Source organism: Phoxinus phoxinus, assembly GCF_949152265.1.
Source record: "Phoxinus phoxinus genome assembly, chromosome: 11".
NCBI lineage: Eukaryota > Metazoa > Chordata > Actinopteri > Cypriniformes > Leuciscidae > Phoxinus > Phoxinus phoxinus.
The window spans coordinates 27,259,081-27,273,317 of NC_136886.1; the positions used below are offsets into that span (position 1 = coordinate 27,259,081).

The 14,237-nt window shown below is 45.7% G+C and overlaps 1 protein-coding gene and 1 long non-coding RNA gene across 2 annotated transcripts in view; one reads left to right on the top strand and one right to left on the bottom strand.

Annotated features, from left to right (window-relative positions):
- The window catches only part of asic4b (acid-sensing (proton-gated) ion channel family member 4b), a 44,732-nt gene that overhangs the window by 5,416 nt on the left and 25,079 nt on the right, over positions 1-14,237 (bottom strand). The window contains exons 2-7 of the mRNA XM_079627648.1: positions 13,328-13,472; positions 11,355-11,482; positions 10,916-11,069; positions 4,049-4,102; positions 2,686-2,839; positions 2,003-2,094 (exon numbers count right to left, since the gene is read on the bottom strand). Of these exons, the coding sequence (XP_079483774.1) occupies positions 2,003-2,094; positions 2,686-2,839; positions 4,049-4,102; positions 10,916-11,069; positions 11,355-11,482; positions 13,328-13,472 (727 nt within the window). The remainder of the gene's footprint in view (positions 1-2,002; positions 2,095-2,685; positions 2,840-4,048; positions 4,103-10,915; positions 11,070-11,354; positions 11,483-13,327; positions 13,473-14,237) is intronic.
- Positions 4,567-14,237, top strand: part of LOC307006549 — a 55,698-nt gene continuing 46,027 nt past the window's right edge. The window contains exons 1-2 of the long non-coding RNA XR_013799484.1: positions 4,567-4,880; positions 11,371-11,505. This is a non-coding gene — a long non-coding RNA (uncharacterized lncRNA). The remainder of the gene's footprint in view (positions 4,881-11,370; positions 11,506-14,237) is intronic.

The window sequence follows — 14,237 nt, forward strand, 5'->3', positions numbered from 1 at the left end:
GAGAGCAGCCGATGCCCATGTCTTGCGTGCGGAGATCACAGTCCTACTGATAGAGCCGGTCCCTCCAGCCGATATGAGGTCAGGGTACTACAGTCCCTACTTCATTGTATCCAAGAAAGGCGGTGGGTTACGACCAATCTTGGACCTGCGAGTTTTGAAACGGAGTCTCCACAAACTTCCGTTCAAAATACTCATGCAGAAACGCATTTTCGAATACATCCGTCCACAGGATTGGTTTGCAGCGATCGACCTGAAGGACGCGTACTTTCATGTCTCGATTCTTCCTCGACACTGGCCGTTTCTTCGCTTTGCGTGCGAGGGTCGAGCATATCAGTACAAGGTCCTGCCCTTCGGCCTGTCCCTGTCTCCCCGTGTCTTCACGAAAGTCATGGATGGGGCCCTTGTTCCCATGAGAGAACAGGGTGTTCGCATCCTCAACTATCTCGACGACTGGCTCATACTAGCACACTCTTGAGATCAGTTATGCGAACACAGGGACCACGTGCTTCGGTGGTCTCGTATCTCTCACGGAGGAGCGGAAGCATTAAAGGAGGAGCGACGACAGTGGAGATCGAGTGAGGAACAGGCCTGATTTTATTTTTTGTTTCTGTAGCCAGCAGTCGTCCGCGAGGGACTGCTGGCTTATAGTTTAATTTTGTTTTTGTTTATTTTATTTATTAAAGTCTGTAAAATGTTCGCCGGTTCCCGCCTCCTTCTTTCCATAACATCCAACCATGCTACAAACACATTTAAGGGCAGGACGGCGGTCCCACTGAAATTCTTTCAGAGGCTCCTGGAGCATATGGCAGCAGCAGCAGTGGTAACCCCACTCGGGCTGCTTCATATGAGACGCTTAAAAAGGCCGCTACAGGGCAGGGACGTGCTGGTCCGTACGGACAGCACTGCAACCGCTGCGTACATCAACCAACAAGGTGGTCTACGCTCCCGTCGCATGTCGCAACTCGCAATCTCCTCCTCTGGAGTCAGAAGCATCTGAGGTCGCTTCGAGCCATGTCCCTGGTGTACTCAACTGTGTGGCCAACGAGCTATCACGAGCTGTGCTCCTGGGAGAATGGCGACTCCACCCCCAGGCGGTTCAGCTGATCTGGAGAGAGTTCGGGGAGGCTCAGGTAGACCTGTTTGCCTCCTCAGAGACCTCCCACTGCCAGCTGTTTTACTCCCTGACCGAGGGAACACTCGACACGGACACACTGGCACACAGCTGGCCCCGGGGCCTCCGCAAATATGCATTTCCCCCAGTGAGCCTACTTGCACAGACCCTGTGCAAAGTCAGGGAGGACGAGGACCAGGTTCTTTTGGTGGCTCCCCATTGGCCCACCTGGACCTGGTTCCCAGAACTCATGCTCTTCGTGACAGTACCTCCCTAAACCCTTTCCTCTGAGGAAGGATCTTCTGGGGCACCCTATGGCACCCGCGTCCGGACCTCTGCAAACTCCATGTCTGGTCCTTGGACGGGATCTGGAGGTTCTAGGTGACTTACCCACAGAGGTACTTAACACCATCACATCTGCACGGGCGCCGTCCACATGACGTTTATACGCCTTGAAGTGGAACCTGTTCGTCGAGTAGTGTTCTTCTCGCCAAGAAGACCCCCGAAGATGTTCGATAGGGTCTGTGCTTTCCTTCTTGCAGCAAGGGTTGGAGCGAAGGTTGTCTCCCACCACCAAAGTACATGCCGTTATTTCAGCATATCATGACCACATAAATGGCAAAACAGTAGGAAAGCACGACTTGGTCATCAGGTTCCTTAGGGGGGCGAGACAATTAAATCCTACTCGACCCCCCCTCCATACCGTCTTGGGACCTGGGACCAAATGATTGCACGCCAATGTGCATTGGCTTGTTTAGTTTCACTCAAAGTAGATTGCCCTCTCTAGCGAGATTCCTATTCGTCGATCACGACGTACGTACGAACGAGGGTAACCATATGTAACCGAGACGTTATAGTACAAATTGTTGTGTGTGGGGATTGCAAACATACCTAACAGACCAGCAATGTCGTATGCTTTCTTCTGTTCTATTGTCTCATAGTTAAGGGCCTCAAAGAAAATATCCAAGATGAGAAAGTTGTCTCTGCACAATAAAAAATAAAAAATGTTAATTCCCTGCAGGGAAAAAGTATGGAAACTAGCCCATTATGATTTGTATTATGGAAAGAAAAGGATTAGCCACAAAAATGGTGGGGAAAAAAAATAATTAGTGGAAACCACAGAATGTCATTTTAGAGCAGTCTATTAAATAGTTTTTTCTATTATTAAGCCAGTGAATGGAGGACCACAATTAAAATTTTCATCCCATTATATAACTGACAGAAACAATCCTGAAGTTTGGACAATAGAAATCCTGCTATAGTTATTAGAAAAGGCAGATATAATTTGTGAAAGAAGCATGTTTTGCAAATAAATACATTTTTCAAAAATGCTGAGCAGGTATCCTTGCAGAAGCATTTTTGGCTTTCTATGAAAAAAATGCTGGGTATGTTTCCTCTTTGGTCTGTCTGAGGGTTTAAACTATAATGTTGAAATATGTTCAGCAGCAGAATAAAAACTACCCCTGAGATTGTGTGTGTGTGTGTGTGTGTGTGTGTGTGTGTGTGTGTGTGTGTGTGTGTGTGTGTGTGTGTGTGTGTGTGTGTGTGTGTGGACATTTATGCATTGGACTTACCTAATGTATTCCTCTGATTTCCGGTATTTGCGAGAAAGGTAGCGAGCGGAGCCCCTGCTGGGGATTTTAACCATAGAGAGCTCTTTTCCATACCGAGTCAAATTACAGGGTGTCTCACAGGGACATGAGTCACCCGTGCTCTTCTGGAGTAAAGCTGGAGAAGTGTACAGGAAATATTGATGGATTATACTTGGTGCGGACAAGTAGGCTACTGTAATGAATGGTACTGTAGTTATCATCAATTATCGAGCTCTTTGTGTTGTTCAATAGTTTTAAATGCATTAGGGTGTTTTTAAACCCTAAATTAAGTGAAATCAATAGATTTGTCAATGATCACTGTTTAAACCTTGTCATTGAGCATGATCACATTGATGCACACCAATTAACATTTTATTACAAAAATTCCAGTTTACATTCAGACCAATGACCCGGCAACACAAGACTTAAAAAAAAAATCTGGTTATTTCTCGGTTGGTGTCATCAAAACGTAAGTATCCGTGTATTCCACTCAGAGTAGTCTATTATGCGAGTTGTGATGCTAAGTAAGTAAAACATTAAAATTCCCATAGTATTCCGAAATGTCAGCGGGAAACTTGTACAGACTCATATTCTCCTTTCATCATTTCAATTTCTATGACTATACCACTTCTCCTTTGGAGATGAGATGAAAAAATCACATTTTTATAATTTCTTGGTCAAGAAAGAGTCAGAGTAATTATATATTTGCTCTTCCCATATAGCGAAACACTCGCTCTGGTTGCATGCAGTAGGGATGCTTTCCTGATACACATGCACACTTCATTAAGTTCAAAGAATGCATGTTAGGGTGTTTTCATGCAAGGTGAAATTGGGGTAATGGGCAAAAATCTATCTGTGTCGATCAATTTATTCCTAAACGGTTTTTTTTTTTTTTTTTTTTTTTTAACCAGGAAGGTCCCGTTGAGATACATCTCTTCTACCAGGGGTCAAGATAGTCAGCACAAGACAAAGGATTTTGTAAGGTTGGACCTTAATTGTGGTCATATAAACATTTTCCTTTATCGGCCTTGTCGGTTTATTTAGCATAATCAGTGAAAGAAAAAGCATGTAAATGCACTCATTAATCACTCAGTCTCATGATGCTTCAAACCTGTTATGCAATAAGATATATTGAAAAATATTCCAAAAAAAACTTGGTTAAGTGTCGTTTTGGAACCCAATGACTTTCATAGTTTGAAAAAAAAAACAGTTATTCAAAATATCTTCTGTAAACGAAAGAAAAGGATACAGGTCTGTAGGACCATGAGGGAATAAACTTAAAAGAAAGCATATTAATTGAGTTGATCAAACAGCATCAGTTTTTATGTGTCAGGGATGATCTTACCTAACGCCTTGTCAACACACTTGAATTTACTCGGTGTGCAGATAACAGCATCACCTGTAGAGAGATATTTGATGTGTAAAAAAAAGTAACCAACTACAGAATGAAAGATTGTTTCCACCAAGGAATAAAACAAATTCATTTAATTTTTTTCACAATTTGGGTTGAAAATTGGGTTGTAGCTCGTTGTCTTTACTATGTTTGGAATAGGTGTCAAGCCTATATGGCTAGGAACTACTCTCATTCCGGCGTAAGAATCAAGGAACTGTGCGGCCGTACCATGGGTGCAGCCGGCGTAATGAATGACGAAGCACCTGAAAATAGTCCCCAGCTCGGTAACTTCCAACATGACCGGGACTAAGTTTGTGTAGTTTTTAGGCGGCAAATTAGGTTTCCAAATAAATACGGTTCGGGATCAGCACCAAAGTATAAATGTCATCTAAATCGTCTCTCACAAATGTCTCCATGCTTACAAGGCACGCTCCCTGTGCAAGCAGGTTGTCACGTTGGTTTGTTGACGGCAAGTGCTTCGTCATATCATTACGCCTGCTGCACCCATGGTACGGCCGCACAGTTCCTTGATTCTTACGCCGGAATGAGAGTAGTTCCTAGCCATATAGGCTTGGAAAATCGCAACTTTTCATTTTCCGTCGATCTTAGTACACGGTTTAACTACAGAAGAGTCAAGTTTTAAATAGGAAAAATATTGAAACTCGTTGGTCATTTTGAAAGAAATGCTACTGGACTCATCAGAATCAATGATCTATGCTAAGCTATGCTAAAAGTGGTAACGCTACCGCCAGACCCGGAGTTCGGCTGAATGGATTCGAAAATGGTAAAACTCAACTGTTTAACTCTGGGGGAGTTGTAAAATGAGCCTATTTACAAAAAAAGTGGAGTATCCCTTTAATACAGCTCCGTACGTTAACAATGGAGCAGTTCATAGAGTAATATTTTGAACCTGGACTAAAATATGAAGAAATACGGTCAGTACTTAACTCAAAGAGTTCAGTCAAGTTGACAAAATATTCACAGATTCGAACTTCCCGTGAGCTAAACTTTGTTATAACACAAATGACACATTTCCAATCATAGTAACGTAGACAACGAGCTACCGCCTAAGTTTCCTCAAAACGAGCCTCATAATATAAATCGTTCTCTTACGTAGAGTTCTGTCGTACTGCGTCGAAAGACGCTACGGGAAAGATTTATTTTCCGAGATTGAAGCCTAAAAATTAATCCTTAATTTTGTAAAATTTGTAAAACGCTTTTCTGTAGCATACAACCTTAGGCGGAGCAATTCGCGCGCCTATTGGCTGCTCCGCCAGAAAAGCACAGCCTATGCGAGGCCAGTGACTCTTGACCAATGAGTGACTCTTGACCTCTGCGTCACCTCCCGCCGAAACGGGCGGGGTCTTGGCCTATAAATACGAGCATAGCTGTCTTCCACTCTGTTTTTCTTATTCTTCACGAAGCTACACGCATCGTAGGACTGGATTCGAGCCGCCACAGCCGTCAGATACAAGCACCTCAGCAGGACGCGCCTCTTACCTGAAGCCGCTGATTCATCGCCGCCTTCAGCCGGCGTTCCCTGCTGCGCTTCTCCGGCGTGGAATATCCTTTACATTATGTGTGTGTGTTTTGTGTGTGTGTTCGCCGTCGCGTCACACATTTTTTCCCACCACTAAAAGAGCCGAGCGTCTTTTTCAAGATGCCTCGCACCTCCTGTGGCTCGTGTAGAGCCCCACTCAGCGACGGGGACCACGTGCTTGTGTTTCCTGCCTGGGTGAGGATCACGCAGCTTCAGCTCTCGTCGATGGCGGCTGCCATCACTGTGATTTGATGCCTACGGTGACTCTGCGGACTCGCCTGGCGTTCATTTACTGAAGCTGCATCTTTCCGCCCGCTGCAGTGCCGCGCCGTGAAAAGCGCCGTGCTCAGCGGAGCCCGGAACCTCCCTCCACCACGAGGTGCTCGCCGCTGCTGCTGCCAGCTTCTCCGCCCGCTTCGCTGGACTCTCTGACCGACGGACAAGGGCCGCCGCGTCCGTCATGGACGAGGAAGGTGAAGCCGCGTCTGTGGAGGACGACTGCTGTTCTCTCCTCACTTCGGGTAGCGAGGGATGGGCGAGCTCCGAGGATCTCCCCTCCCCCGCCGCTTGTGAGCGTCGACGAAGAAAGACCAGCATCGATGCGCTTACCGGCTGGATGGCTGCTTTTCTGCAGAGGAACGTACGTTACCGTCCTTACGACCCGCGCCTTTTTCTTCCTGAATTCACGAAGAAATCGCGTATCCCGGAAAGCCCCGTTTTCAGCCAGGATGCGCACTTCTGCTTCGAGGAAAGCTACAGTGTTAAAATCCCGCCGCGGCCGGATTTCACTAAAATGTCTCGCTCGCACAGTCCCCAACATACGCGACCGTGCCAGTGTATTTTGCAGTCACCAAACCGGCATCAAGGCCCGTTAGCCTGCACACAAACGCCGTTTTCACAACGTCCCAGGTAAATCTGAAAATGTATTTTCTGGTGTCCCGGCCACGGCCGATGGTGTAATGTGTGTATCCGTAATGCCCACGACCCAGTGCCCATTCGTACACACAAGCACAGCCCTACACAATACAGGGCTTGCACACATAAAATCGACTCATGTCGATTGTGCATCACATGTAAGTTAGTGAACGCTTTTCAGTGCCCACAATCACTACACACTGCATGTCCCGTGGTTTCTGTAAAAACGAAACGAATGCACGGTCAGTCAGTTCTGATAGACAGTACTCTCAGTGCTACACGGTGTCCCGGCCACGATCGATGGTGTAATGTGTGTAACTGTATGCCCACGACCCAGTGCCCATTCGTACACACAAGCACAGCCCCACACAATACAGGGCTTGCACACATAAAATCGACTCATGTCGATTGTGCATCATATGTAGTGAGCGTGCCCGCTTTCAAGTACCCACAATCACTACAAGCTACATGTCACACGGTTTCTATGAAACGAAACCGATGCACGGTCAGTCAGTTCTAATAGACAGTACTCCCAGTGCTATAAATGTACCCGTGTTCACGCATCCACATTTATTCTCAAACATGCCGAGCCGTACGGGGCTCGCACCGCGCGCTCTCTCTCTCAGCTGAGAGAGCTGAGCGCGCGCGGGCTGCCCGCTCGATTAAGCGCGCCCCCGCATCATACGCTATCCTCGCGCAGATTCGCCGAGCAGACTGGTTTATGGCAATAGATCTGAAAGACGCGTATTTTCACATACAAATTGCGTCACGTCACAGGCGATTTTTGAGATTCGCCTTCGAGGGCCGGGCATATCAGTACACAGTCCTGCCATTCGGCCTGTCCCTAGCACCTCGTACATTTACAGTGTGCATGGACGCGGCGCTGGCACCCCTGAGACTCTGAGGCGTTCGAATTCTGAATTATTTGGACGATTGGCTGATTCTAGCTCAATCACCTTCAGAACTCACTCGCCACAAGACCCTAATACTCAATCACCTCGAGTGCTTAGGTCTGAGAGTCAATTGGGAGAAAAGTTCACTGTTTCCCAGTCAAAGGGTCTCCTTTTTAGGACTGGATCTGAACTCACTGTCTATGACAGCACGGCTGTCATCACAGCGCAGGCGAAACACCCTGCAAATGGCGAAATCCTTCCGCAGCGGTCATATAGTGCCGCTCAAGAGATTTCAAAAAATGCTAGGCCTCATGGCCTCAGCCTCGGCAGTACCACAGTTGGGCCTGCTGCGCATGCGCCCACTGCAGTTCTGGCTGGGAGCGCGTGTACCGCGCCGAGCATGGGTTCACTGTCGTTATCGCCTCAAGGTCAATCAGGAATGCATTTCAGCCCTGACACCATGGAGAGCGTCAGACTGGTACCGGTCAGGTGTAGCCTGGGGACTTCCTCGAGCCTGAAGGTGGTGTCCACGGACGTGTCCACCTCAGGCTGGGGAGCGCTGCTCGAGGGCAGACCGTTCTTTGGCCAGTGGGCAGAACGAGTCAGACTACCGCACATAAACTGCCTGGAAATGATGGCGGTGGACTTTGCGCTGAGGCGCTTTCGTCCTCGGATAAAAGGGCACCACGTCCTGGTCCGTTCGGACAACATGTCGGTAGTAGCCTATATAAACCGCCAGGGTGGCGTGAAATCCCGAAACCTCTTCAGGCTGATGGAACGCATCCTGGTATAGGCCCAGCACAACCTGCGCTCGCTGAGAGCAATGCATGTGCCAGGTCACCTGAACGTAGGCCCAGACAGACTCTCACGGAACAACGTTCCGACAGGAGAGTGGTCGCTACACACACAGACAGTGCGCCTGTTGTGGAGAACGTTCGGCAGAGCGGAAATAGACCAGGAAAACGCTCACTGCCCGGAATTCTTTTCAAAGAGCGTGAACGCGCTGGCCAGTGTCTGGCCCCGCCGTCCGCTCTATGCTTTTCCTCCTGTCTCACTCCTGCCTCAGGTGCTGGAGCGAATCAGGGAAAGTGGATGCTCAGTGCTACTTGTTGCTCCATACTGGACGAATCAACCTTGGTTCCCAGTTTTGATGCGGCTGAAGAGCACTGCCCCGTGGCCGATTCCAGTGAGGAGGGACCTCCTCTCGCAGGCCAAGGGCTCGATTTTGCATCCTCGCCCGGATCTCTGGTCCCTACATGTGTGGGCCATAAACGGGTACCCGCTAACCTCCCAAGGGGAGTGTTAGACACGATCGAGCAGGCTAGAGCTCCGTCTACTAGACGGCTCTACGCTTCCAAATGGTCTGTGTTTTCTGGTTGGTGTTCAGACCAAGGTCTGTCACCCCTTCAGTGCGGGGAAACAGAGATTCTCTCCTTCCTGCAGGAGCTATTGGATAAGGGTAGAACCCCATCCACGCTCAAAGTCTATGTGGCAGCCATATCAGCGTTCGTTAATCCAGTGCTTGGCCGTTCCCTGGGCAGAAACGACCTGGTGGTCCGTTTCCTTAGAGGAGCCAGGAGGTTAAATCCTCCGAGGCCTCCTTCAGTCCCCGTTTGGGACCTTTCTACGGTGTTGAACGCTATGAAAGGGGCCCCTTTCGAGCCTATTCACTCAGTTGACATGAAACACCTGTCTTTCAAGATCGTGTTTTCTTTTGGCTCTTGCTTCAGTGAAGCGTGTGGGGGATTTGCAAGCACTCTCAGTCAGAGCGTCTTGTATGGAGTTCGGGCCTAACGACTCTGTAGTCGTGTTGAAACCGAAGCATGGGTACGTACCTAAGTCCCTCAACACACCGTTCAGGGCTCAGGTCATCTCCCTGTCGGCTCTGCCGGCGTCTGAGGACGGAAATAGCTCCCTTTGCCCGGTCAGGGCATTAAGAGCTTACGTGTCCCGCTCCACTGTTTTTCGACAGACGGAGCAGCTCTTCGTTTCGTTCAGTGGGCGCTTTAAGGGGCGAGCCGCGACGAAACAGAGTCTGTCTCGGTGGGTGGTGGACGCCATTGCGTTGGCCTACGCATCTAGAGGTTTGGAATGCCCTCTGGGCATCAGAGCACATTCTACGAGAGGCATGGCCTCTTCGTGGGCTTGGTATAGCGGGATCTCGTTACAAGATATCTGTATGGCGGCAGGCTGGGCCTCCCCGTCTACATTTATAAGGTTCTAAGGTTCCTGCGTTGCAGGCTAAACTGCTCTCGGTCTAGAAGACTATGTATGGTGTTCCTGCCCCGCGCTGCGGCCCAGGTCATTCCAATGTTTTAAGCATCACTCACTGACAATGTGTCCCATGAGCATGCTATGACCCCTCATATATATCTATTTATTTACATATATATGTTATTATGCCCTCAGGGGCACTATTATGAAGGGATGATGCTAATTCTAGCCGCTCTCCCTATACATTCTTGGTGTAGGCGCTTGTATGCCAGGGCGCGCGTGCCCTTGGGTGTCTGTGTCGGTCCAAGAGCACGCACGGCGTGTTACACGGGTTCCCGTAGCGTCTTTCGACGCAGTACGAGAGAACTCTACGTAAGAGAACGTACTCGGTTACTAACGTAACCTCGGTTCTCTCTAGAAGAGGGAACGAGTACTGCGTCTCAGGCCGTGCGTGCCCACGCTGCGTCGCTTCAGTGGCGAAAATCAGAGTGGAAGACAGCTATGCTCGTATTTATAGGCCAAGACCACGCCCGTTTCGGCTCATTGGTCAAGCGTCACTGGCCTCGCATAGGCTGTGCTTTTCTGGCGGAGCAGCCAATAGGCGCGTGAATTGCTCCGCCTAAGGTTGTATGCTACAGAAAAGCGTTTTACAAATTTTACAAAATTAAGGATTAATTTTTAGGCTTCAATCTCGGAAAATAAATCTTTCCCGTAGCGTCTTTCGACGCAGTACTCGTTCCCTCTTCTAGAGAGAACCGAGGTTACGTTAGTAAACGAGAACGATCTCTATGAGCAGGCGGCTGAGAGACAAGTCCGAAAGGGAAAACTGCATATTTTCCAGATATGCAATTCTGAGGGAAAAAAAGGCCTAATTGTAGCTAAGATATAAACTCACAATTGCGCGTTATCAAGTCAGAATTTTGAGATACAAACTCGCAATTTTGAGAAAAAAAAGTACGAATTGTGAGATTAAAAAGTCGCAATTACCTTTTATATTTTAATTAGAAATCTATTAGAAAGCTTCCATAAGCAAAATATCAGTAAGAGGGCTTGTTTATTATTTACAGAAGTCTGCTTTATAGAACGTTCATTTCCAAGAAAGCCACTGTTTTGACAGTGAAACCAGGAATTTTGGGATGCAGCTGCCAATCTGTCAGCAGCATTAAGAAGAATTATACAGATACGTACCATCACGGCACATTTGTTCTTACTGATACAGACAGATTGTATGACAACTCTCCCACTCATAACACGCACCTGGCATATGCACCATCCTGCAGTTGCACTCTCTCTGCACCTGCGTGCTCTCACAGTGCAGTCTGCAAGCACTGACGCTGTAGGTGTCGTATCCTGGGATCACAGGCTCAGATGGAGCCCGGCAGTTTCCCCACGGCTGTGGCAGGTACGATAGCTAGAAAAACAGCAGACATTTCGAGAGAAGGTCTCTGTCTCTGCTTCTTTGTCAGCTTGAGTGCACCCTATAGCTGTGAAATACTTGACACATGCAGTCTCTGTTAGAAAACATTCCAGTCAGCCTTGAAATCTTTGCGACTTTTTGTAAATTAGCTCCTAATTAAAAAATGTCTGAAATTCAAGAGTTTTGAACAGCCTGGTATTGAATTCAGACCTATTACAATTTCATAAAAAAAATTGCCAAGCAACAGAAGTGTGTTTTTTTTACTCCAGTTAAACTTACCCTCTGTTCCTGACAGGAAACAAACGTCTGGAATCCGGGCGAGACCCCAAAGCCCAGCTGGTGGATGTAAGGGGGCTCGTTCTGACTATGAATCTGAACCCGAATACCTGCCTCCAGCGTCGTCTCATCTGAAGATGGACAGATTGTATGGGTAAACAATTATATTTGACAGACACTATTTCTTTGTTCTTTTTGAAGGTCAATTTATGCAAATCCGCTGCAATCTTTTGGGGTCCCGTTCACCCTGTTGGGGTTTAGATTGCGATGAAGACCAGCTAGCTGGACATTATCCCGCTTACTGCATGACGACTCACCAAATAATCATAATTATTTTACCTCTAATTTTAAACACTACCGTTCAAAAGTTTGGGGTCAGTAATTTTTTTAAAAGTAAATTATTCATCAAGGATGCATTAACCCTTAAACGTATACCTCGGGTCTTTAGTGAACTGGGAAGTCATTCACTACCCTCCTCCTCATTCATTTTTTAAAGATAGACATCAACCTTCTTAGTATTTTAATTCATTATAAACAATATAACAAGAATTTTACAATACATTTTTTGTAAAAATGTAAACAGTCGCTAACGACCCAAGGTGTGAAACTGTGTAAGTATATTTTATTCTGCACAACAAGAATTTAATAATTGCAATTCACCTTTATTCCTCTGATACACAATGATGAAGTGACGTTTCTAGTGATGCACCGAAATGAAAATTCTGGGCCGAAACCGATACCGAAAATTTAGGATGCACTTAATTGGTCGAAAACCGAAACCGATACCGAAAATTTAGGATGCACTTGGCCGAAAACCTAAACTGAAGCTTCTTTTAAAAACTTTAATATATATATATTTATATTGCTTAATTTTTAATGGATCTGAAATGAAAAATCACAAACCAATAGAATAATCATCAAACTTTTATTACCACTAACAGTTACATAACAAAACCTAAAATATTTTTTATATTATAGCCTATATATTTTATATTACATGCCCTTCATGAGTGAAACCCAAGCGCTTTCGCGCGGATGGGAGGGGCGCGGTTGACATTCATTTTCGGTTGACATTTTCGGTTGGCTTTTTTATTTCGGCCCGAAACCGATAATGCCATTTTCGGCCGAAATTTTCGGTGCACCCCTATTTCACTCATAGTTACCGCAAGCAGAACACAAAAGAAATGGCTCAGAGCGATTTACTGCAGAGCAAGTACTGAACACAATCAAATTTCAGTGTCACTGTCACTTAATCGTGGATCTGATGAAGAACCTGGCATCGATCAAAATATTGATTTCGAAGATGTTGAAAATGATCGTTTTGAGAACATGTTTGAGATCACGAATATGAGCCAGATGCTGAATGTACTGGGAAATGAGCTCTGATGAAGACAGTGATGATGGTATAAAACATCTGCTCAAACTGATCCCTTCCAAGCTCCAAAACATGCTTCATTGTATTCTTCTGTGATTGTTACTCCAATATCAGGAGAGTTTTATATTATCGCGACAGGCAGAGATCCATTCGTGTTAGATACAGATAAGGGTCGCTAAAGACCCAAATATGTAATAATGATTGGCAAAGTATTCATGCATTTAAGGGTTAAATTGATGTGACCGTAAAAGCATTTATAATGTTACAAAAAATTACTGTTCTTAAGATCTTTCTATTCATTCAAGAATAATGAAACAACTGTTTTCAACTGTGGGTAATAAGAAAAGTTTCTTGAGTATCAAATCAGCATATTAAAATTATTTCTGAAGGATCACGTTTGGAGTGTTGAACATTCAGCGTTGTCATCACAAGAATAAATCACATTTTAAGATTCAAATAGAAAAGCGTCAACAATCAACCCCAAACTGTATGAAGAATAATAATGCATCATACTAAACATAAATTACAGTAACATAAATACTGAAGTCATTTAAGGTCATTTACACTCAAATAACTGAGACGCAAAGCGTTTATCACTCACTGGTTTCTCTCCAGATGGGCAGATACTCGTCCTGTTGAATATCCAGCATCACCTCCAGGCCGTTTCCAGTGCCCCCTTGCCTCACCCGCTTGGCTGACGTCTTGTTTCCATTAAACGTGTAACATTTCCCATACCGTGTATAAACCTGTAGACCACAATTCACAAACATGATGTTTGCACTACTGATATTTCATTCCAACACTTGCACTCTTCGGCCTAGCCCTCTTTACACCCACCAAGATCTTCATTCGAAGGTGCTACTAAAATCTTCTTCAGATTTCCTAACCATACCAGCACCTCAGATGTATCCATTATCGAAGCAGCTGCATCAACTGTTGCATTTTTCTCTTGTTTTTACTCTCTGTCCTGTTTCCACCAAGCCTGGTCCACATCTCCATCATAATGGCTAACAGGGGATACAGTATGTTTACATTAATCCCGATAAACAGCATTTTTATTTCAAAGCCCTCTCCAGCCACACAAAGTGTCTCATTTACACTGAAATGTAAAAAAACCCCGCTAAATTAAAATGACTGCGCATGTGTAAAGTAATAAAAGCTCACTGAGACGAGACCAGCTATTCTTTTTTAGCACAATCATTTCATTAGCAAAATATTTTACCACTTAAGTTTGCACACAATCACCATTCTAAATATGGTCTAAAACACAATTTCCCTCATGTTTTGCCGCAGGACAGCAATTGCAAGTACTTTTTCTTTAATCTTTGCATAATGTAATATGAAGATTTTACAAAGTTACTTCAGCAACACTGTGATAAAGTGAATAGCACACAGCAGGCACACGGTATAAACATACATACATACATATCTGTGAGTACAATATGTGTCATGACCAAACATGCTGTTTTCACAGTCCACACTACAATGCAAAAACTGTGTTTTCAAATGTA